The 22,080-nt window shown below is 58.1% G+C and overlaps 8 protein-coding genes across 8 annotated transcripts; 3 read left to right on the forward strand and 5 right to left on the reverse strand.

The window, feature by feature from the left end:
* Positions 1–3,602: 3,602 nt before the first annotated feature.
* SPRG_14569 (hypothetical protein) lies at positions 3,603–4,368 on the forward strand (the record flags this gene model as incomplete). The annotated part of the gene is made up of 2 exons (XM_012353902.1): positions 3,603–3,850; positions 3,894–4,368. 2 exons carry the CDS (start codon positions 3,603–3,605, stop codon positions 4,366–4,368), a joined length of 723 nt encoding a protein of 240 aa, XP_012209292.1.
* An 806-nt stretch (positions 4,369–5,174) lies between these two features.
* SPRG_14570 (hypothetical protein) lies at positions 5,175–5,848 on the reverse strand (the record flags this gene model as incomplete). The annotated part of the gene is made up of 2 exons (XM_012353903.1): positions 5,175–5,661; positions 5,712–5,848. 2 exons carry the CDS (start codon positions 5,846–5,848, stop codon positions 5,175–5,177), a joined length of 624 nt encoding a protein of 207 aa, XP_012209293.1.
* A 703-nt stretch (positions 5,849–6,551) lies between these two features.
* Positions 6,552–10,694, reverse strand: SPRG_14571 (serine/threonine protein kinase). Its single transcript, XM_012353904.1, has 4 exons — positions 9,718–10,694; positions 9,234–9,580; positions 8,339–9,180; positions 6,552–8,162 (listed from the first exon to the last, which is right to left on the reverse strand). Exons 1-4 carry the CDS (start codon positions 10,661–10,663, stop codon positions 6,581–6,583), a joined length of 3,717 nt encoding a protein of 1,238 aa, XP_012209294.1. The 5' UTR covers positions 10,664–10,694; the 3' UTR covers positions 6,552–6,580.
* A 174-nt stretch (positions 10,695–10,868) lies between these two features.
* Positions 10,869–11,906, reverse strand: SPRG_14572 (hypothetical protein; the record flags this gene model as incomplete). The annotated part of the gene is made up of 2 exons (XM_012353905.1): positions 11,855–11,906; positions 10,869–11,798 (listed from the first exon to the last, which is right to left on the reverse strand). Exons 1-2 carry the CDS (start codon positions 11,864–11,866, stop codon positions 10,869–10,871), a joined length of 942 nt encoding a protein of 313 aa, XP_012209295.1. The 5' UTR covers positions 11,867–11,906.
* A 681-nt stretch (positions 11,907–12,587) lies between these two features.
* On the reverse strand, positions 12,588–12,930 carry SPRG_14573 (hypothetical protein; the record flags this gene model as incomplete). The annotated part of the gene is made up of 2 exons (XM_012353906.1): positions 12,588–12,831; positions 12,905–12,930. 2 exons carry the CDS (start codon positions 12,928–12,930, stop codon positions 12,588–12,590), a joined length of 270 nt encoding a protein of 89 aa, XP_012209296.1.
* Positions 12,931–13,694: 764 nt separating this feature from the next.
* Positions 13,695–14,828, forward strand: SPRG_14574 (hypothetical protein). The gene is made up of 5 exons (XM_012353907.1): positions 13,695–13,788; positions 13,854–13,925; positions 13,984–14,160; positions 14,210–14,367; positions 14,415–14,828. Exons 1-5 carry the CDS (start codon positions 13,722–13,724, stop codon positions 14,748–14,750), a joined length of 810 nt encoding a protein of 269 aa, XP_012209297.1. The 5' UTR covers positions 13,695–13,721; the 3' UTR covers positions 14,751–14,828.
* A 574-nt stretch (positions 14,829–15,402) lies between these two features.
* SPRG_14575 (hypothetical protein) lies at positions 15,403–17,154 on the forward strand (the record flags this gene model as incomplete). The annotated part of the gene is made up of 2 exons (XM_012353908.1): positions 15,403–15,546; positions 15,598–17,154. 2 exons carry the CDS (start codon positions 15,403–15,405, stop codon positions 17,152–17,154), a joined length of 1,701 nt encoding a protein of 566 aa, XP_012209298.1.
* A 639-nt stretch (positions 17,155–17,793) lies between these two features.
* Positions 17,794–21,529, reverse strand: SPRG_14576 (hypothetical protein; the record flags this gene model as incomplete). The annotated part of the gene is made up of 14 exons (XM_012353909.1): positions 17,794–18,270; positions 18,320–18,408; positions 18,461–18,609; positions 18,659–18,948; positions 19,003–19,136; positions 19,184–19,339; positions 19,385–19,507; positions 19,556–19,902; positions 19,957–19,997; positions 20,065–20,377; positions 20,424–20,818; positions 20,869–20,961; positions 21,005–21,191; positions 21,241–21,529. 14 exons carry the CDS (start codon positions 21,527–21,529, stop codon positions 17,820–17,822), a joined length of 3,057 nt encoding a protein of 1,018 aa, XP_012209299.1. The 3' UTR covers positions 17,794–17,819.
* Positions 21,530–22,080: the final 551 nt, after the last annotated feature.

The raw sequence follows: 22,080 nt of genomic DNA on the forward strand, positions 1-22,080 counted from the left end.
CGAGCTGCGGCAGAAACGCCGACGTCGTGGAGCCGCCGAGTTCGTTCACGAGCGAGCTATGGAACGCAGGTGCGTTCATCTCGCCGAGACCGTACGCGCGGCAGTTGTCCTTGAAGGCGCGGACGCCGGCCTCGTTGTTGCCGCCCTTCGCACTGCGGATCGTGTCCAGGCACTGGCCGTAGAGCGCTTGGGCCTCGGCGCCGGTCGCAGCCGCGGGCACGACGATGCTGACCACACGCGCCTGCGGGATGTCGCTGTAGACGGGCATGGCCATGGGCGGCGGCGGCGGCGGCTGGAAGCTGCTGTCGAGCATTTTGGCCGGCGCCGCCGGCGGCAGCCCGCCGGGCGCCTCGTACCGGAAGCCGCACTCGGAGCAGAACTTGGAGCCCGCGGCAGTCGACTTGACGCCGCACTCGGGGCAGAACTTGAACATGGCAAATTCCAAAATAATTTTTCAACCTTGGTGTTCACTTGGACTTTGTATGGATCGTCACTCCAGCTGGGGACGGCAGACCAAGCGCCCCAAATAGACATGATATCCTGTCTTAGAGTATACTATATTTCAGAGGAAAATGATAACACAACTGTCGGACCCAGAGATGTTGTACCACAGAATATTGAGAAAGAGAGGTATATGGATGTCACACGCAGGAGCGATGTCGCCGAATTCTGGGCGATGAGCCTCGCTGGATACTGGTATGTTCCGGGTTGTTCGCGCGTCGATGCGCGGCAGCACAACACACTAACAGCGCGGCAGAGGACAGGTTGGCAAACCTCGAAAACCTTGGGAATTGTCGGAATTTCTGCGTTTTTACCGACAGGATTTCTTGCATAATCATCGTCGACATATAGGACCGAGGGCGCATATGTTGTACCCACGGACGCGCAATTGCGCACGGCGATTGGATGGCTGGAGTACGCGACGCCCGATTCGTCATCGACGCGACCAGAGCGCGCCACGTCATTGACATCCTACCATCGTCTTCCAAGGCCGTGCTTGGATGGTGGGCCACCCGTGCAGCGACGTCCGACGAGCCAAGACGGCTCAAAGGGTACGGAGAGGGCCGCATCATTTCGGGCGTCAGCATCGGACACATGACCTGCGTGACGCCACCGGGCGTCTCGTGCGTATGCTTGAAGGCAACGTTGTGCTGCGGCTTTGCTTCCATGGACACGGGTTCGACACGAGTCCCTTGTCGCTGACACCTCTCAAAGTACCCATGACGGTGCTCTACTGACTGCGCAGTGGAAGCTCCTTCTGTGACGAGCGGTCCATGCGCCAGACATTGATGAAAACGACGAGGCCAAGTTGTAGCGTCACTTGAGCATTAATCGCTAGCTTCAATCGACTGTAGTTGCTCTCGTCTAACAAGGTCAGTGCTCCGAGCTCAGTGGGCAGGACAACCAGCGCCCGCAGAAAGCGCCATCTCGCAGGACGCTAGAATGGCGACACAGTCGACATGGACGCCGAGGTTGCTTCCACCACCCCGGCAATCGCACCGACTCGTTGCGGGATACGCTCGTACGTACAGTACTGTATATGTGAGTCGACGCAAAACTCTGGCAACTGCAGTAGCAACATGACAAGGGACTATTCCCTAGCAAAATGAGACGCCAGAACGACGAGATACGCTCCAGGTGGCTTTTGAGAGGACCAACACGGCCGCAGCAGCAAACTCCGATTCGAGCGCCAGCATCGACGTCCTCTGTGCGTAGCTGATCTTCTGCTACCTTGTCTACACGCGCACGAGGCTACGTGTCTCGTCGCGGTGTTGGCGGTCGCGGATCAGTATATGCAGCTGCTGCGAATATGCCGCGTTGGGCAATTGGATTTGAGGTCGTCACCGAGTAATCGCAGACATTGTGGTCAGCTTCTAACGCTTCGGGCACCAAGCACACACGCTATGGCAAGCTGCGTGGCGTTGTACGTTGTCGAGTGAGATGTGAGCGTTGCCGATAGGTGCCTGCGAGCGCACCCGCAGAGCACCGGGCTCGTCCTGGATGACGCAGCAGGTTGCACTCTGTACAGTTTGCACTGCCGACGCTGCTTGGTCGAGCAACTGCGTCATTCAAATCGCCACTTCTCTCGCTTGCGACGGAGCTCGCAACTGCGTCGCATCATCTCTGCTGCTGTCGCCCGGCTTTGCCACCGTCTACGTTGAGCGCGCTCGAACGATTCTCGTCATTGCCTCGACCGGCACAGACGTCATGTTACATACATGCACGAACCGCTTGGTTTGAAACTCTGGAGCATCCTCGCGTTCTCTCTTGTTCCATTTGACCGGATAACGATTATCCGTAGGCGGGTTTCATGCCCGAAGTCGACACAAAATGAGAGTGAACAAGCGGACATGAATCCAAGGAGTGGACGATGCCAGTTGAGCGCACCAGACGACGCAATGCGCCACACGGGTGCTGGGTTGACAGCGATGGGTAATCATGGCAATAACAATGTAGTTAGTACATATCAGCGGGGCTAGTAGGGACAGCGATGCGCCAGACCTCTGTGGGAATCGCTTTGGTCCACGCGTATTAGCTGTATTGACGGGATCGCATGCAGCACGGAGTGATCGATGGGTGCCCGGCTTTCTCAATCTTTTAGTTGGTGCGACTGTGGGAGACTGCGGGCGAGTCAGCTGCGGGAGACCGTGTCGTCGCACTACAACACCATTTCGATTCGCCCACCTATTACTCCTGGTCTAGTGCAATCGTCCGACCAAGGCATACATCTCGCGGACCGAAAACGCGACTGAGTGCGTTGGCAGTTGCTCGTGCCAGTTTTCTTTGTCAATTGGATCCAGAGGGCGAGATGCAATATACGACACTGCGAGGCATCGCTTGCTGTTCGATTTAAGTAGCGAGGGATCCGTTGATTATGCGTTTAGGGCAATAGGATTGGTGGATGCAACAAACATATGGGTCCTCTTGTCCTGTTCAGTTGTCCATGTCCCGGCAGAGTGACCAATCAAGTGCAAATGACAAGCCACACCTCAGCCACTCATGTATTACTCCTGGCTTATATACCAACATATGCATTCGCCGCGAAATTTGCGTGGAGTAATAAGCGGGAGGAGGTCCTCCGAGTTGCAGCCCGACGTCGACTCGTCCGTCGCTTTCGCCGCTCTGGTGCTAAGCTAGTACCCTGTCAAGGAGCGTCACCGCCCTGTCCTCAAGAGAATCACGTTGTCACGCTTTGCCGGCCGCTGCGTCAAAGTATTTCATCAGTGCTTGTTGTGTGCCCAGATCATTACCGCGTGCTGCGATGGGTTCCCTCAGTCTCATAGCTGCGGTACCTTGTCCAATTTTCCACGATTGAGTACTACGGTCCAACAGGATTTTGCAACGACTAAGTTTATGCGTCCATCAATCGATGATGGCTCGAGTCATTTCACAACTTGCATCCACCGGCGATAGATGTTTGCCTTTGAAGCCCATCCCGCCCAAGACGCTTTGACAAAACCTCGTCGGCGCTGGCCGTGGATCGCCGCCACAGGTACACCTCAAATCTCTAGCTTCCAACCCACAACCCTCGTGTTCTAGTCGTCTTGGCCGTCAGCACCGTCGCGCTCACCGTCGCGCTGTGCACACAAGACAAGACGACGATGACGGCGACGCCCAGCGCCAGCGTTCCCGTGTCGGGCTCCGGCAATGGGACTGCGACTTCCGCGCCTATGTCGAGCTTCGCCAACGGCATACCGCGCAAATCCACACGCCTCATCCTCATGGTCGGCGACTCGATCACGCAGTATGCAGTTAGCCCAGGTAAGCAAGGCTTCCAAGCACTGCTCGCAAACGACTACAGTCGACTCGCCGACGTCATCAACCGCGGCATGTCGGGTTGGACCTCCAGGTATGGATACATCACATGAAGTGAGCTTAGAGTGCCATGCTAGCAACTGGATCGCACACCTCGACCAGCTCCTTGCCGAGTGGTCACCCAAACCGCCAAGCCTCGTTACGATCTTCCTCGGCACCAATGACGCAGCCCTCCCCCACACCTCCAAGCACGTGCCGATCGAGACGTACGCCGCCAACCTGCGCACCATGGTGCAGCGGTTCAACACGTCATTCGGTGGCACCAAGTTCATCCTCTTGACGCCCCCTGTCGTCGGTATCAACCCAAGCATCAACGAGATGTACCTCAACAACGCCACCAAGCCGTATGCGATGCGCTGCAAACAAGTGGGAAGCGATCTCAACGTGCCCGTCATCGACCTCTGGACGCCGCTACAAGGCGTGCCCGACATTCACGAGGACGGTCTCCACCTCAGTGCGACGGGCAATGCGTATGTGCACAAGCAGTTGGTCGCTACGATCGAGGCGTCATACCCGGAGCTCGCACCCGCCAAGTTGCGACCCGACTACTAGTGTTGTGTATAGATTCGCTGCACTTGAGCCACTTTTTTTTCATGGGCACTAAATGGCATATCTAAATCTCCATTTCTCTGGATCCATCCATTGCTGTGAAGCGGGTACCTCGAGGCAGCCTCCATGCATAGAGCCTACGTGTATGTGATCGTGACTGTGAATCAACACATGTGAGCTCAACTTCGCTTGTGCGAGCTTTTGTGGCATTCGGATTAGTGTCAGTAGCTCCAACCATCACGCCTGGCAGAGCCTTCGTAAGCGATGTATCGACGTTGAAGAGGGCTCGTCAGTCGTCTCGAGCAGGATCATTTTTCAACAAACCTCCAAACTACGGAGCTAGTTAAATGTATATCAACCGCCATGTTGTCAATCATGTCTGGGGCCAATGATACCGCCTCACCCAGCACGTCGCCGCTCTTGATGCCAGCAACGAGTTCCGACACGATGCATTCGCGCCTCAGCACAGCGTTCGTCGCAGCCTCTTGGTGCTTACAACATGTACATGAATGAAGCCCCGTGACGCTGGGTTGCGACCGACGAGGCGTGGAAAGAACGGCTGCGTTCGCCCATGTATTACTCCACATCTGGAGTGTATTAGATACTGATCGGGATGCGTGTGCTCTAGGAGTCATATTTGGGTGCGCTCGCCGCCTGATTCTGCAGGTTTTTGCAGATTCGATTGACCGCCTTTTGACACTTCAAGCGTCTGACATCAAAAGTCACCGTGGGTTTCTCTCGCAGCAACCAAGAAACAAGACCAATCAGGTTGCTCTCTTTAAGGGATGCTCTCTTCAAGGGATGTCACTTCAAGGGATGTCACGATACGCGCGCGGCAACTTGGCGGGTGCGAGCTCGGGGTACGACGTCTCGATTGAAGCGAGCAATTGCTTGTGCACGATTGCATTGCCCGTCATCGTCAAGTGGAGGTCATCGTCGAGCACACTGGGCACGCCTTGCAGCGGCGTCCAGAGGTCGATGACGGGTACATTAAGATCGCTTCCCACTTGCTTGCAGCGATTTGCGTACGCTTCCGCGGCGCTGTTCTGAAAAACGTCTTTCCAGTGCGCTGAGCTCTCGACGGCAGGTTGCGTCAAGAGGATGAACTTGGTGCCGACAAACGATGCGCTCCGGCGCTGCACTAGCGTGCGGAGGTTCGCGGCGTACGTGTCAATGGGCACGTGCAGCGTCGAGTTGGGCAGCGCGGCATCGTTGGTACCAATCATGATCGTGACGAGGCTCGGCGGCTTCAGCGACCACTCGGCGATGAGTTGGTCGAGGCGCGCAACCCAAATGCTAGCATTGGAATCTCGCCCTTGGAACGCAGTTGCGTGGAGCTAGCGTACCTGGACGTGAACCCGCTCACGCCGCGGTTAATCACGTCGGCCGAGCGACTATAGTCGGACGAGAGGAGCGCTTGGAAGCCTTGCGTCCTTATGTTGGCCGCAAGCTCCGTGTTGGAGTCGCCGATCATAAGAATCATCGCCGTGGCACTTCTGGTGCTGGCCTTGGGTCGCGTGCACAGCGCGATGGTAAGCGCGACGGTGCCAATGGCAAGGATCACTATGGCACCAGGCAGTTAGCATGGAGCTGACGACCTCAGTCTTGCCTGTGGCGACGATCCACGGCCAGCGCCGACGAGGCGAGCCAGCCACCTTTGGCTCGGCATGGCATGCGAGGGCTTCAAAGGCGCGGTATTCATCGGGACTCAGCGAACGTTTGGGAATGATGTGGGCGCAACCCTTTTTGACAGTAATATACTTGTGCAGATGGCACGGCTACCTGTCTACACCCAAAAGTGCTTGAATATTCACCAAGCGCCGAAGACAAGCTCCATGCGTACCGGTACGTGGATTTTATATGCCATTGGGTCTATTATACAGACTAAAGACTCCACCTCCTAAGATTCACGTTCTCGAAGTGTGTCGACCGTCGACGGCCAAAAGCTTTTCAATGTGCAGGAACTCATCGTCCGGCGGTAAGGCATGTCGTCGAAGCGGTCCCATGGCTCATCTAGGTTCTTCCACGGCCCATCATCGATGCGTCAAAAAAGCTGCAACCTGCGCTCTAGCCACTTTGTGGTTTCCAGTCTGTAGCGTACACCGCTCTCGCGCACGAGTGGCTGTGTGGGGCGCAATATGCATTTCATGCTTCTGGCTCGACTGCCATGGACGCATACAAAAGCGACGGTATCAAAACGAATTGCTTGACTCGACTAGGAGGGGTGCGTTAGGAGACTATGGGCAATGCTGCTGCGTGCGTCGTGAGGCAAGATCGCGTCGACCACCTGCGTTTGCATGTTGCAAAGCGTCGCCAACGCGAGGGCGAGCTGGATCGCATTGTCGCGGTCATCGGGCCGGTCGTGCTCCTTCGCCATTGCAATCAGCGGCTTGATAATCATGTCGACCGCGATAGCTTTCTGGTGCGCCTCGGAGGCGTCGTCGAGCAGCCGCCGCACGACGTCCAGAGCGCGGCTTCGATCGCGCTTGCTATGTAGCCGCTGGGCGAGCGGCACGAGGAGTCCTGCATCGATCAACGCATCGGAACGCTGGCCATCGATAGCAATGGCATCGTAGATACGGTCCAAGGCTGGACCACGCGGCCGTTCTTGCAGCAGCGCGCGCACCAAGCGATGCTCGTCGTCCGAGTCTTGGTTGGACGCGGGCTTGGCTTTTCGCCACTTGCTTGTGAATGCTTTCAGCAGCGAGGGTTTGTGCGAACTTGCGAGTGGGACATCCAGCCGCGTCAAGATCGCGTCGCACGTCGGGTGCAGCGCCGGGTTGCGCGTCAGCTTCTGCAGCGTCGCGACGATCGGAAACTCGACCGTGAGGAGGTTATGGAAGGTCGGACAATACGTCATGTGGTCCACGATACGTAGTGCAAGCGCTTGGTGAGGCGAGGTTTTGAGCAGTGGAGCGAGGATCCCGAGGCCGCTACCCTTGACCGCACGCAAGACGGTTGGCTCAAAGTACGTGATTTGTGCGACGCAGCCGAGCGCCAGCAACTGCACCTCCAACGGCGACGACGACGCCTCGACAAAGTTCATGAGCGTATACAGCGCCGTGTCGTGTTGCACGAGCAAGAGCACTGTCTCGAGGGACGTGGCAACGCGCAGTACGAGCTGAAGGATCGGAGCCACATGATCGACGCTGGCTTTTTCCAGTCGTTTGATCAGCAATGGCGCGCCGCCGAGACGGACCCACGCGTCGAGGCACGATGGAGCAACCACGGCGTTGCTCAAGCAGATCCATAGCGGCGTCACATCGACATCCCGTTGCGTTCGCAACTGCTCGAGCGTCCAGGCGACCGCGCCCGACGACACAAGCGGATCGCGAGCCGACGCCATCGACAGCTGGGCGAGGAGCTTGGCGCCGAGCATCGCGAGCTCAGAGTGCTTCAAGAGTGCCGTCATCGTGACGTTCACAGCGCCGAGACTGACCATGTACTCGATGACCGACGGCTCCAAGCTCAAGTTGTGCAGCAAGTGCATTGCCGACGTCATCGATACCGGGTCCAAGACGGCGTCGATCGTATGTTGGATGCTGTGGTGCCGTGCGATTTGGCGACGACTGGCGTCGGTGGTTGCGAGGTTGGCGAGCGTTTGAAGGACCACGTTGCCGAGGTGGGGCCAGGCGCTGTAGGCTTTCCAGAGCAGCGGAATCGCACCGGCATCCGCAATCCTTGTGGCGTACGCATCGCTGGCAAAGGCGAGGAGTCCGAGACTCTGGACGAGAAGCGACGTCATTTCCGGCGTCTTGGCATGTATCCGCGTCTGCGTCACGACAAAAGCCACGACTCTATCGATGCACGTTGCCCAAGTGGCGGCGTCGGCGGCGTCGGCCAGGTTGGCAATCCAGCGAAAAGGTGCCGCTGGGTGTCGTAGGCCATGGATTCCGCCAATGGGAGGAGCGCAGCGAGGGCCGACACCATGGCTGTCGGGGCGGGCGGCACTGACAAGTTGGCTACGAGGCACAAGGCATCTTGGCGCTGCCGATCGCCACCCACACGCAGCATGTCGAGCACCGTCGTGACGCTCGTCGCGTCGTCGAGGACTTGACCAATCGCATCGTCGTCCATCGACGTAAGGTGCGCGAGCGCTCGAAGCGCAAAGGCGCGCTGTCCGTACGTTCCTTGGCGGAGTATTTTGAGCAAGATGGCGACACCGCCTTGGGCGCGGACCGTCGCCGCGAGGCCAGCGTTGCGGTGCACCACCAGTCCAAGGAGCGCGGTCGAGAGCTCCTTGATTGTCGGTGTACTGCCTTTGGCAGCAAGGGCGAGTACAAGCTCGAGACCTCCGTGTTCGGCCACGGATGCTGGCGCCAGTGGCATCAGAGCTGTAAGAAGTTTTTCCTTGATAAGGTCGGACGTTGTTGGCCGCTGCAGCCACTGTAGCAGCGAGGCTACGTCCTGCGACGCGACAATCGCGTCAACGTCGGAGATCGAGAGGCGGCGCGTCGAGACACGTCGCGCGTGCTTGGCTTTTTTGGCCGCTTTAATGTCGCGAGGCTTGTCGGCTGCGATGCCGTAGCCGTACTCTTTCAGTGACGTCGTCGTCGCAGCTGGGGCAACGTCTATAGCTAGTGGCACCGTCGTGGTGGAGAGAAGTGGCAGCTCGGTCGTGGGCCAGCTCGGCTCTGGACGCGGACAGGATACTGTCTTGGGGGCTCCGTCCCGCAGCGCTTCGCATTCGCGGATGAACGCCGACAAGTCGAGACGATCGTCTGGCGAAAGCGCGCACAGCCGTGGCACCAGCACCGCATACGGGGAGGTTTCGTCGAGCGTGGGGAGCTCGCCTCGGGCAATGCGGCCACGCACCTACCCAGGAGACACGCGCTCGTTCCATTTCGAGTCCTAGATACGTAACAAACCATCTCGTCGTCGTCGACATCGCTAAAGGGGATGTCGAGTGTCACGGCCTCGAGCAGCACCATTCCGAGCGCATAGACATCCGACGCGCGGCTGGGCGGGGCTGCATGCACGAGGCATTCCGGCGCGACCCACCGAATGGCTGCCGACACCCGCGTGGGCATAGTATGCGGGTGGGCGTTGTGGACTGCGCAGCCAAAGTCGCTGAGCTGCGCTCGCAGTGGCGAGAGAGTGAGAAGGACGTTGTTGCACTTGAGGTCGCCGTGCACGACACCGTTGCCGTGCATGTACTCGAGTGCGATCGCAATGTCGAGCAAAAAGCCTAAGAGCTGCGTCTCGTCCACGGCGCCTACACACATTTGTTCATCGCACCCTTGAAACAAACTGAAAGATTGAAAGATTAAACGATTGAAAGATCGCAGGATTGAAAGAATAAAGAAGAAATAAATACAGAAGAAATAAATACAAGGAACACGATTGACGTACCAGCGTGGCGCATGAGGTAGTCGTCGAGCGCGCCACCGGGCGCCTCTTCGCAGAGCGCAAACGGCTTGGCGCCGACGTGGCAGCCACCATAAAACGCCACCAGATTCGGGTGTCGAAGCGATGCCCACAAGTGGAGTTCGTTCTCGACGTCGTCGCCGCCGGCGCGATAGACTTTGACGACGACCTTGGTGCGCTGACGCCACACGCCAAGAAACACATCGCTCGTGGCGCCACGCGCAAAGGGCTGCGGCGAGAGTGCTACGTCTTCGGGTGGCACAAACCAGAGTGGCACCGACGAGGTGCCCCGTACGTCTTTGGAAAGCCGCTGCAGTGTATGGAACGCCTGCTTGACGAGCTTGGCCTGGAAGCTACTGCTGCTCTGCGTGTGCTTGTCGTGCTGGAGCGCGTGGAGGAGTCGCAGCATCGTTTCACGCTGCGCACTCGCATCGCTGCACGCTTCGAGCACCAATTTGTTGGTGGCCACGAGGTCGGTCCAGCGGGCGACCTCTTCGCGCTGGTCGGCGTCGTACTGCAGCCGCCAGTCGGTCATTTGCGCAATGTGGGCGAGGTCCAGTAGCTTGAGAAGACTATCGACTTCGTTGTGGTAGACAGCAATCTTGGTCGCTACGTGGTCTTGCGTAAGGAGGCGCGTCACAAAGTTGCAGCGGAGGTAGTGCGCCAAGTACGTGTCAAAGTCTTCGAGGAGCTCTCGGAACCGCTTGACGACGACCGGCGACGGCAGCTGCCCGCGCGCCTCCATCGTCGAGAGCTGCGTAAAAATCTCGTGGAGGCGATCTCGGACGCGACCAAAATGCGCTTGGTTTTGAGAGAGCTGGCCGCAGCGCCCGTTGATGCCGGCCAAGAAGGTTGCAATTTGCGGCAAGTAATGGATCGCGAGGCCCGCGCCCGGCACGATGAGGTTGGCCACGATCGCGAGCGCGCTCATGTGTTAAGCGCCTGGCTATTTGAGCTCTGAAACCTCCTGCCGCCGAGTTGAGTACTGCCTTTGAAACGGCACGGAGCTCGCACACGAACCGACCCTTCTTGTGGTACGACTAAACTGTCTACCGCCAACCTATCGACTTCTTGCAAGCTTTCCGGCTCGATGCGAAGGGTAAGGCTCATATTTGTACATATCGGTCCTTCTTAGGTTACACAACACATTCGCTTAGCATGATGCTACCCGTCTCCTGAACGACCTCTGTAGCCACTCCGACGTCGTGCAAGGGCATTGTCGCATGCGGTGTCGCAGCAACAGCGCTCGCAGTTTGTTCAAGCACGCACTTGGGTAGGACGAGCGTACTCAACACTGGGCTCACGCTGCACGCCACCGCAGATACCAACGTAGCTCGGGGCGACTCCAAAGCTGCTGGCAACGGCTCGCTGTGCGCCACGTGTAGCGTCAGCGCAGGCAGTTGTGGTGTCGACGGAACCACCTCTGCTGGCAACGTAGAGCTCGACGCTGGTGCACGTTCTGGACAAATTTCGACGTTGGCATCTCGCAGCGCTACCATGGTCGGTCCCGCAGGCAGTGGCATCGCGATCGACGGCGCGGCGGGTGCCACCATGTCGACGTCGGCCATTGAGTCGTCGTGAGTCACTGGCGCTGGCGGATCGAAAGGCGGCGTTTGGTTGAGGGCCTCTGCACACGCCGTGGGCGTCGCGGATCTCTTGGTGGGCACCTTGACTTTTTTCTTTGGTGGCGCTTTGTGGGCCGCGATTGCGCTCATAAACTTGTGCATCATGGTCATGCGGAACTCAAAGAGGTGCTTGTTCGTATCGCCCGTGATGGGCGGGTACATGCTGGGGTCGTTGCGCTCGGCTTGGAGCTCCACCTCGGCGTTCCGGGCGTCTTGGCACGCTGCGCAGCCTATTGCGTCGGCGGTGATCGTGGCGAGGCAGCGCTTGTGGAAGAAGCCGGCGCACACCAAGCAGCGCATGAGCGAGTCGACGTTGAACTTGTGTCCACACACAAAGCACGGCTTGTACTCGGCCTCGGGGAGCGAGCAGGGCTTGGCGATCGTCGGCGCGCCGGGCTTGGCGATCGTGGGTGCGCCGGGCTTGCGCTTCTTGGATAAATCCTACGCGCAAGAGGATTGGCGTGAGCTTGGCGCAACGTCCATGGCTAGCTGCGTACCCCGCGTGCCATCCCGTCGCCGCTGTGTGTGAAATGAATTGGTTGCCGACGCATCCGGATAATTATGCCGGATAGTGCGATCGTGCCGTTGCAACGTTGAAAAACCTCTAACATTAGATGCATTATTTGATGTCACGGGTCATGTACGTGGCAGCCGCGCTTTGCGTCTCGAGAATCTTAGTGGATCTTAGTACGTAGTAGCACAGTATCCAAAGACGACTGGAGACGTGCAACGTCACATTGGCCGCCCATGGCAATCGAGGACCCTTGACGCCGTGAACCGAGGTGCTTTTGTGGTCTAGTTCAATGATGACCCGCCTGATTTTTCGTCCTAGTTGGATTTCTTTACCCTTTTCTCGACTAGTCGACTTTACTAGAGACGCCAAATAGCAGCAGCACTACATTTCGAAGTGGAACATCCAAGCATGAGGAATTGTGTGTGTTGTCGTGGTATTCGGTAGCAAATGGCCAACGCGACCGAGCCAGCGACTTGCGGCAATGACGTTTTGATACGACAACAAGGACGATGACAACGTCTCTTTCCCCGACATAGATTCTGAGAGGCTCAGCACACCACTTCTCGGAGTTTATAGTTGTTGACAGGTAGTAACAATCATATCTCAATAGACTCATTTCAACAACAACGATGACAACGTCTATCAAATACCTGAACGACATGCAACTTGAAATCAAGAAAATGATAAATAATTTACATCCACGGCATACATATCGACTAGGCACTGCGCGGCGCATTTGCCTTTGTAGAAGTGGCTGCATTCTTGGAGGAGCCCGTTGGCGAGAGGTTGATTGCGTCGAGGGCTATCCACGACGTTGCCGGGTGCGTGGCGTGGAGCATGACAAAGGCCGCGTCAAAGGTGCTTGGTACGAACGCGCCGTCGTGCACCATGGAGAGGTCCATCTCGAGGATTTGTACGTTGGCAGCGTTGAAGGTGCACGGACTGCTCATGTCGTCGACGCTATGAAAAGGGAAATGGAGGTAGTCGCTCGTCTGTGAAGACTCAACCGACGGGCGCTGCAATAAGAAGTGACGACTCGCCTGTCATGCGCACCACCATTCGTGTCCGTATGTCGAGCTGCAGTTGCGCTGGCGAGGCTGTATCGGAAGACTTTATGCGCATGTGAATCTTGGAACCAGCTCGTGTGCTACGTGGGAGTCTGAACGTTTCCCATGCAAGCGTGTGCTGATGATGCCCCTTCTCCCTGCACGCGTGAGAACGCGCACGCGTTGTTGACTTGCGTGCATCCTTGCGTCTTCAAAGAAGGGCGGGAAGAAGTCACCAGATGCCGACGCAGGTGCGCTCTGATCACGCAACGTTTATCATCCACGCTGGATCGCCCCCACTTCAATATACCACATGTACCCTCGTAGACAGGGCAGGCGTCGTCGACAACGTCGTCGCTTTGCGCATTCATCGTTTCTATGGGGTGCCTGATCCACCCGAGGCCAAGAGCGTGGCCCGAGCAACGGTTTTTTCAAATGGCTCTCGTCATCGGGAGTGCTATCACGGTCCTATGTCCCCCGCACTATACTAGTACCTGAGCACGTGGATGCGGCGGCGATCGCGCTACATCCTGTTGGCAACAACGCTGGGCGTGTCTTTACCAGGGCGTCGTTGTCGTGGTGTCGTAAGGCGGTACTAATATGAGGCTGTGAGTCGCACGTACTCGTGACTTATCCTCGTCTGCGCTGTGAGTTCGGGGCGACTCACAGCGCCACTTGCACCGCGCACCGCTGAAACGGTTGGCCTTTCTGACATTGCCCTTTCAGTAGCCAATCGCACGAGTGCAACGGTCGGATTTCAACCAATGGCATCGATTTGGACATTGGTTCGTATACGCTGTGAGCATGAGCACGGAAGGCGCGGCGTCGCTGCGGCTCCAGCGTGCCGAGACAGTGCTGCAGCAACGGACGCGTACGTCGTGCGAGGATGTCCCTCGTCTAGGCGTGACCAACGTGACGCATGTTGCTGCCATGTAGATGGCTTGCTGCTTGTCTTGGAGCAGTGCGTCGACTCGCACAACCACCAAGCGGTGGTTCGGACGGCCGAAGGTGCCTCTATATATTGTGTTGTCGCGCTGCAAGAAGAGACTCACTGCGACACACGTAGCGCTTGGCATCCAAACGATCTATGTCATCGATCCCAACAACGAGCAGATCAAGAACCGCCACAAGGTCGGGTCCAAGAAGGTCTCCAAGAACTGCGGCACGTGGCTCTCGGTGACGCACTTTGGCACCATTGCCGACTGCATTGCGGCCTTGCGCCGGGACGGACGCCACATTTGGGGTACGCCGCCGCCAACAGCATGGAAAAATTGCATACCACGAGATACTAGCGACGGACCTCTCCAAGGAAGCCGTCGCCTTGACCGCCGAGAACAAAGCAACGCTGATGATCCCTCCGGAAGGCGTCGCGATCGTGATTGGCCGCGAGACGGACGGCGTGAGCCAAGAAATGCTGCACGAAGCCGACCGCCGCATCTACTTTCCGACGGTAGGCACCGTCGTCACGGCCCATCCGCACGTAGTGCAATCACGTAGGTCGGGTTTAGCGAGAGCTTGAACCTCTCGGTTGCGACGGCACTCGTTTGCCAGCGACTCATTGACTGGTTCCCGGCGCTCCGTGGCGACTTGACCGACGAGGCCAAGGATGCGCTGCGGAAAGAGTGGTTTCCGCAGCTCACGTCGTCGCCCGATGCATGGATCGCCGCGCCCAGCACCATCGGCGTCTTACCCGACGTCCGGCGCGACCCGTCGCGCACCGAAACGGGCCAGAATCCGTGGGTCTCAAAAAAGATCCGTCGGCGCGAACTCGACTTGGAGCAGGTCCAGTCGCGCCAAAAGTCGAGCAAGGCCAGCAGTCCGCCACAGCAATAAGCACGACTCTCGCTGCTATTCGTAGTGTAGTAGTAATCAGCTTATAGCCGTTGACACATCACGTCGCTGTCATCTGACCCGTTGCCTCTAGTATCAATTTTGAAGAGGGTGCGCCAGGGTAATGAAAAGGCGCATCGACGCATCGACGCGTCGCTGGACCCAAGGACCATCACAATGGCGGCGAATACGAACCGGATGGGATGCGATCGGCGGCGTCTTCGTTCAAGGCCAACCGTCAACGAAAGACCGACTTGACGGATCTCAGTGCATCTCATCTCAACAAGTGTGCCCATCGCGGCCCACCGCAGTATCCAGGAGGCGTCGCAGGCGGAAGGGCATCGCCTGCGCCATGGCGCAATACCAACCGGTCTGCCCACCAAAAGCTTGGAGCTAGCCATGCTGCCCGCCATGTTGGCCGGTGCTCGCTGAACGTTGCCCTGTCTACGCGACTCTGTCGTCGGCGCCGTTTTGTTTGTGGTCAGCTGCAATCTTGAGCGGCCACTTGGCCAGCTGGTGGGCTCAATTCAATCCAGGACAATCAATTCACCATAGTGATATCCTATATATGCACCAGAAACCAATAAAATGATGTGCCCGATCGATCTCGGTCGCGAAACTGAAGCAAGAATAGCTTCCGACATATCGGCGCAAGATGCTCGAGGTGCCGGTCAAGCCGACCTTCTTCCCGACGACGACCATCTCGAGCGCGGACGCAAGCGCGTACCGCCAACTGGCGCGCTACGCCCTCGACGACCTTCAGCATGCCATGGCCACGTACGCGTGGAAGCGCGTCGAGGTACAACAGCATGGGCCCGCTCTGCACGTCTTGCAAGCGTCTCTTGCGTAGAGCCGCGATGGCTTGCTCATTGGCAAAGTGCACTGCATCGAGCAGGACGAGCTCGATGCCCGCGGCGGCACGCCCTGCCTCGTCATGCGCGGTGCGATCAACGTCCGCGCAACGGTTCCCGAGGTCCTCGCCATCTTGGCGCCGAGCACGACGGACGAGTCGCGACGTTGGATGCACCGGGTGCATGCCAAGAAGTACATCGATGGCCTCGTGCTTGCCTCGGTCGCGAGCGATTCCGCCAACGACGAGCTTCGCGTCAAGTGGGCCGCCTTCAAGGACGACGTCGGGCCCGCGCTTGGGCGCGACTACTGCCTCCTCGAGTACGCTGGGCTCCAAACGCCGCTTAGCGGTGGGCCGCCACGTGGCTTCTGCGTCTACCACTCGATCGACCGGCCGCGCGAAGTGCCGTCGCTCAGCACGTTTGGCTACCGCCGCGACAGCATGCGACGCACCGGGTTTCTGATCGTGCCGTCATCGACGTCGCCCGAGATGGTGCACGTGACGTACCTACTGTCGTCGTCGTCGCCGCGGGATGTGCCCATGGACAAGTGGGAAAGTGCGCTCGCTCAGCGCTTCGCGTGCTTGAACACGCTGGGCCCGCTGATCGCGCAGCGCCGACTGAGTCAGCTGCCGATCGCCGACCGCGCGCTCTGGGTGCCCGACAATCAGCGCAAGTTCTGTGCTGTCTGCCTGCAATCCTTCCACTTTCGCCGCAAGCATCACTGCCGGTCGTGCGGCGAGGTTGTTTGCGCGTCCTGCGCAGACCACCACACGCTGGAAGTGCCCGTGCTCGGGCTGCTGCCTGTCCGCCTCTGCAACGTGTGCATTAGCAAAGCCAACGCAGTTCGCTCACCCCCACCGACGCGCCGCAAGAGTATCGTCCTCTTAGAGGACATACAGCTGCAGCTGCCGCCACCGACGACCAAGAAGGCGTCGCTTGGGCTTCCCATGCGTGCCATGCTGGAAGACTTGTACCCGTCCCAGCGCGCCATGCGACCGATCCCGGAAGTCATCGATGAGACAAATCATAGCGTCGTGCCGCTGGACGAGCTCGTTGCTCGCATTTCGTCAATCAAGCTCGCCATTGCAGGGATTACGCCGGTGCCGCCATCGGCATCCAATATCGAGACATCAGCGAACCGCCGTGTTGGCAAGATGGTGCACGAAGATGCCCAAGGTGACGAGGAGGAGGACCTGCGCTCGGACCACGCGACGCTGCTCGCGTCGTTTGCAGATGACTTTTGCACCAAGTACGACCACATTAGTGTGCACAGCGCGCGCACGTCGCTTCTCTCGTCGTCGCTCTCGTCCGGATCGTCCTGTGACGAGGTCGACGCGCTCAAGCACCAAGTCGACGAGCTCCACCGCATGCTGGAAGATGCCAACGCGCGCCTTGGCGACTACGAGCTCGAGCAGGCCGCGCGCCACCTCAAGTACGTTGAGAGTCAGTCGGGGAATGCCTTGAACGACCCGATTGTCGTGCGCCGAAGAGAGACGTACGACGCGCTCTTGTCGGAGCTGCACGACATTATGGGTCTCGCGCCGCGCCTCGCATAGCGGTCGCATTTTGCATTCGAACCTTGATATCAACTCCCTTGGCCCATCCACTTTTGCGCATCTTGCTGTGATGGCGTGTGGGTTGGGGTCCAGCAGTGGGCTTTGTTTCTGCGGACGGACACCAGTCAAGTGGCATCGATCGATGGCTGGGGTGACGACGAGGACCAGTGCCGTTGGGCGCGGGCGGTGGAACCCTACCATGCGCCTACTTCCTCCCTTTCCGATTCAAGCACCTTGTTCGTTGCATTCAAACATCTCACGAGCCATACGCAGCTCCATGGTGCGTGCAAACATCACAACTGCTCACGAGTTCGTCTTTAGGCTCCTGGAGCGCCGGCAGCTTGCACACTGTACAGGCCCTCGGAACGTCGATCTGGAGGTCTAAGGTATCAATGTATCAATCTCTCATGTCAGTTGTTCTCTCGACGCGATTAGCGCACCCAGTCTCTCTCCATTAATCGGCGGTAATGCGAGGATTGGCAACGAGCTCATTCCCACACCCAAGTGCTGGTGGCAACTCGTGCGCATGCAGGCGTCGACAGCACCGTTTCTATTTTGCACATTGGACTTCAACGCGGAGCACGTTTAACGAAATGATGCTAATCTCGAGCATCCGTGCAAACACAACTAAAGTACTAGATGCAGAATCTATGGGATGCGACGCCTTATCGAGACGGTTGTCGTTTGCTGTCTCCAATGTCGGAGCTCATGATGGCGAGCACGGCCAGCGTTTTCCGAGACGTCCGCCGGGAGCCGCGGGACCGGGGCGAGGCGCCTTTGGGATCGTCGTGCGCCGAGCCTGGTGGCGTCGTGAGAAGCCGCGCTGCCATCGCCTTCTCGGCCGAGCTTCGAAAGGCCGAGACGAGCTGGTCCTTGGCGCAAAAGTGCTCGACAAAGAGTTGCTCGAGCGAGTGGACTGCGTCGGGCACGGACTCGGACGCTGGCGGGTACCGCAGCAGTGCCACGCGCAGCAAGAGCTCGAGAAAATCGGTAAAGTAGATGATGCGCCGTTGGGATGTGGACGCCATCTCGTCCAGGGTCATCATTTTGGACGCGAAAAAAGGTTCGCGGACATCGCGGACTTTAAACTTGTCGTCAAACACATTGAATCGCTCGCTACACAAACCAAGAATCCACACTCGGCTCGATCACCATGTGTACGTACAGGAGGTCGATGAATTCTTGGATGGCCATGCCCTTGACATCGCCCACTTTGCAGTACTTGCCGCTGTTGTCTTGGTAGAGGTCCTTGAGCTATTATATGGCACATGTCAATAGGGTGTGAAATGTGAGCTACGCGGCGTACCATGACCACATACTCGACGAGGCAGTCGCTCACGGCTTCGGTGTAGAGGTAGTTGGTTCGAAACTCGTTGCTGTCTTGGGGCGTCATGGCCACCAAGTGCTCTTGCATGAGCTTCTCGAACGCCTGCGCCGGCGTCTCGCACAAGGCATCTAGTCGGTTTGTCTAGGTACAGTGCTGCTTGCAAGGACAGCGACGTACTTTTGCCCGTCGCGTACTTGTTGATCGCGATGCGGATGATGCACTCGAGAAACTCAAAGCGCGTGAGGCTCCGATCCGGGTTGTCTTGCTGCTTGGCTTCGTCTGTGACTTCGAGGTTGGCAGCGACGAAGACGTTGTCCATGTCGCTCATCTTGCAGCGCTCGGAGCTCTCGTCGACGAGCTTGCTGTCGTTGATAAACTCGAGAAACCCGGCCCACGAGATCGAAATCGTGTCCATCGCCGTGCCCCGGCTCGGGACGCCGCGGTTGCAGTACGTGCGGTATAAATTGCTAAAAAGACAATCTTGTACCACAAAGCACAAGCTGCTATCGCGTCCTTGCTACCTAATCACGCGGAAGTAGACGGCGCCGATCGTCTCGAGCTCTTTCTTTCGAAGCGCGTCACGAACGATGCGGTCGATCTTGCAGTGCTTGAAGTCAACAAGGAACGCCTTGGTGACCAGCATGTCCGTGTCCACCTAGCTTCGATCAGCTGTCCATCAAAGCGTGCGACATGGTTATGTACATAAGCTTTGCTGGGACTCTCCTTGGCGCGCGACGCAAACACGGACTTTTTGATGTCCCACTTGAGCGCCTTGACGACGTTCGAGCCAGGTCGGGGCATGGTGGCCCGACACGGGTTGGCGTCGTCCGAGCGCGACATGGCGATGTAGTTGGCGTACTAGCGCGAGGGTTAGGGCTATCGAAAAAGCTCCACATCGAGTACGTGAAGGGTGCCGAAAATGTCGTCGTCGCCGGGCTGCCGAAGGATGCGGGAGGCTCGCTTGTCCTTCATCGTGTAAAACTGCCGCACCGTGCGCGTGCCACCACTGCTCGCCACCGACGACGACTATGCATTTGCATCATGCATATATCGCAACGGTGTGCATCGTCGTACGGCAAGAACGTCGGTCGAGACCGTGATAAAGTACTGGGTTTTGCCCGGCGGAAGCATGCGGTAGAGGAGGTACGTGTCGTTCGCAGCAAGGCTCATCGAGTCGCCGACCCAGTCGTCGATCGAGAGATGGAGTTGCACCTTGGCTTTCGGGTCGATCGAGTGGGGTGGCGTCCATACGAACCGGTACTCGGACCAGCGCCCGCAGAGCCAGCACTGGCGGTCGACGCAGAGCCAAAAGTGCTCGTACGCACTCTCGTCGGTCCCTTGGTACCGTTCGTACTCTGCGATGCTCGACACCTTGTGCTGGGCCTGCAAGTGCATGGGCTCCGTCGACGGCACCAGAAACCCTACATGTCGTCGATATGCAGTTGGATCATAAACGGACGCTCGACGTGCGATACCTCGGGCGTCGACATAGCCTTGGTTGCCGACCATGTGGAGCCTAGCATATAATACAGTACACTCGCACTAGTACCAGACAAAGACGGGGCTAAGAAAGGCCATCGCACCCGAGGATTGTGTGGTTGGCGACGAGTGCATTCGAGAGGATCGTGCAGTCGTCGACGTCGAGGCCGTTGTTGCTTAAATCGAGGTGCACGAGCACCTTGTTGTTGGCGAGCGCGGTGGCGAGGGCCGTGGCGACGGTGTGGTGCGCGCACGAGTTGAGGCTGTTCCACGACAAGTCGAGCACGCGCAGCGAGTTGTGGAAGCCAATGGCCTCGACGATCCGCTGCGCGCCAATGCCGCGAATTTTATTCCAGGACAGGTAGAGCTCTTCAATCTTGGCGCTTTCTTCCAAAAGCTTGGCGATCGCGAGCATGCCTAATGCGTCCGCGTCCATGTCTTGCCTCCGAATCATCGTTCGTACCTGGCGTCGAGAAGGCGTTCTCGGAAATGTTGAGCTGGGTCACGGTCGGACTCTTCTTGAGTGCTACGAACGACGGACGATCGGCCACCGCATTCTGGTCGAGAGAGCGCACTCCGATCGCGCGGCTGTTGAGCTTGTTGTGCGCGAGGTTGATGGACGTGAGGGTCTTTGTCGACCCGAGAAGCGTCGCGAGGGCCTTGGCGGCTTGCAGCCCCAAGTCGTTGGCGGCGAAATCAAGCGCTCGTAGCGTCGTCGACGCTGCCATCGATGCAATCACGTCGCTGGCTGCCGCGTCCGAGATCCGATTCGATGCCAAGTTGAGCGTCTCAATGCTCGGGACGAGCGCCAAGCTCGCGCCCATGGCGGTCGCAGCCTCACTGCCCATGGCATACGCGCTAGCATTCACATTCTGCTTATCGACAACTTGACCACATTGGTGGCGTACTGTAAGTCCACTGTAGGCAATTCGCTTTTGCGAATGATGCCCATTGGCTCGGGGCATCGGTGCAGCTGCTGGAGTCGCTGGAGGTACGTGGTGCTACGCAAACGAGTCAGCAACGCACATGCATCCACAGGCGCACCGGGCCGAGCGAGGGCGCGGCCGCTTGGTTCGGGCATTGGTTTCCTGTCGCTGAAACATACGCCAAAAGCGAGAGAGTGCGTCGAGGCCAAAGTAGTTGTCATGGTCGACAGCCGTCGCCTCGTCGCGCTCGTCCTCAAAGGGCGACGGCGGCCGGAGCTCTTCCGCGTCGGTCTTTTGCCGCAGATCTAGTCGCGAGGAGTCGAGTCCACACAAGTTCTACAGTCGTGTGCGTACGCGTAATGAACGTCGTCGTCGCGTTGTTTTCGTCGGGCGTCGAGATCTGCGGCAGCAGTAGCGTGTGGCGCTTGGACGACTTGCCCGTGTCACGCCGGACGCCGGGCGCTCCCGCCTCGGGTGTCGACGCACCACTGAGCGACTTGGCTTGGGCGCGCCCGCTGGACCGAGGCGGCGGCCGCGTTGGCACAAGCGGCACCACGGCGTTGAGCATCGCATCGTATCGCTCGTAATTATAGACGTGGCGGTTGTAAGGAGTCGACAGCTCGAACGCCGTTGCGTGGGACATACTAGTATATCTTTCTCATAGCGCGATCGAGCGTGAAAAGCTGCGTACCTTTATACAGTGCGTGCGAGCGACTCGATCCGCACAGCCATCAAGCCGGACGACTAGTACGGTCCGAGATATATGGGCGCCGAAGAATGCCAACATGAAAATGACATTATTGTTCGTTATGTAAGCTAGACCATTCTAACGATAGTGGGTGATTCAATCAGAGCGTTGTCCAAGTACAGTATTTTGATGGGTTGGAAATGAGAACGTCGTCCCACTCTATTTACCAGACCAACCAACCCCTCACAAAATGAGCCCTAAAACCGTCCCCACGACCCCCACCCTCCTCCATGCTCCAGCGTTAATATCCGCGCCATGCGGGGGTGTCATTGGTGCTCTCAAATCCCCCAAAACCCCAGGGGAAAAATCGGACGACGTTCTAATTCACAGCTCCCTGGAAACGACTTTTGAATTGAACTCCCCATATGTTTGTAGCTAATCCATGCATCGTCGTAAGTGGTTGAGTTGGTCTTCTTGACAAGGTCGAGCGTGGCTTTGGATCGGCG

The sequence above is a fragment of the Saprolegnia parasitica genome (genome assembly GCF_000151545.1).
Source record: "Saprolegnia parasitica CBS 223.65 unplaced genomic scaffold supercont2.139, whole genome shotgun sequence".
NCBI classification, from domain to species: Eukaryota; Oomycota; class Saprolegniomycetes; order Saprolegniales; family Saprolegniaceae; genus Saprolegnia; species Saprolegnia parasitica.

Excerpts from the sequence above, each read along its gene's own strand:
- SPRG_14571 (XM_012353904.1), bottom strand. The coding sequence starts at position 10,663 with ATGAGCGCGCTCGCGATCGTGGCCAACCTCATCGTGCCGGGCGCGGGC. Across the intron at positions 9,581-9,717 it reads CTACCTCATGCGCCACGCTG|GCGCCGTGGACGAGACGCAG; the intron begins GTACGTCAATCG and ends AAATGTGTGTAG. Across the intron at positions 8,163-8,338 it reads CGGCAGCGCCAAGATGCCTT|AGTCGTGGCTTTTGTCGTGA; the intron begins GTGCCTCGTAGC and ends GTGCATCGATAG.
- SPRG_14574 (XM_012353907.1), top strand. The coding sequence starts at position 13,722 with ATGAGCACGGAAGGCGCGGCGTCGCTGCGGCTCCAGCGTGCCGAGACA. Across the intron at positions 13,926-13,983 it reads GGTGGTTCGGACGGCCGAAG|CGCTTGGCATCCAAACGATC; the intron begins GTGCCTCTATAT and ends CGACACACGTAG. Across the intron at positions 14,161-14,209 it reads GGACGGACGCCACATTTGGG|CGACGGACCTCTCCAAGGAA; the intron begins GTACGCCGCCGC and ends ACGAGATACTAG.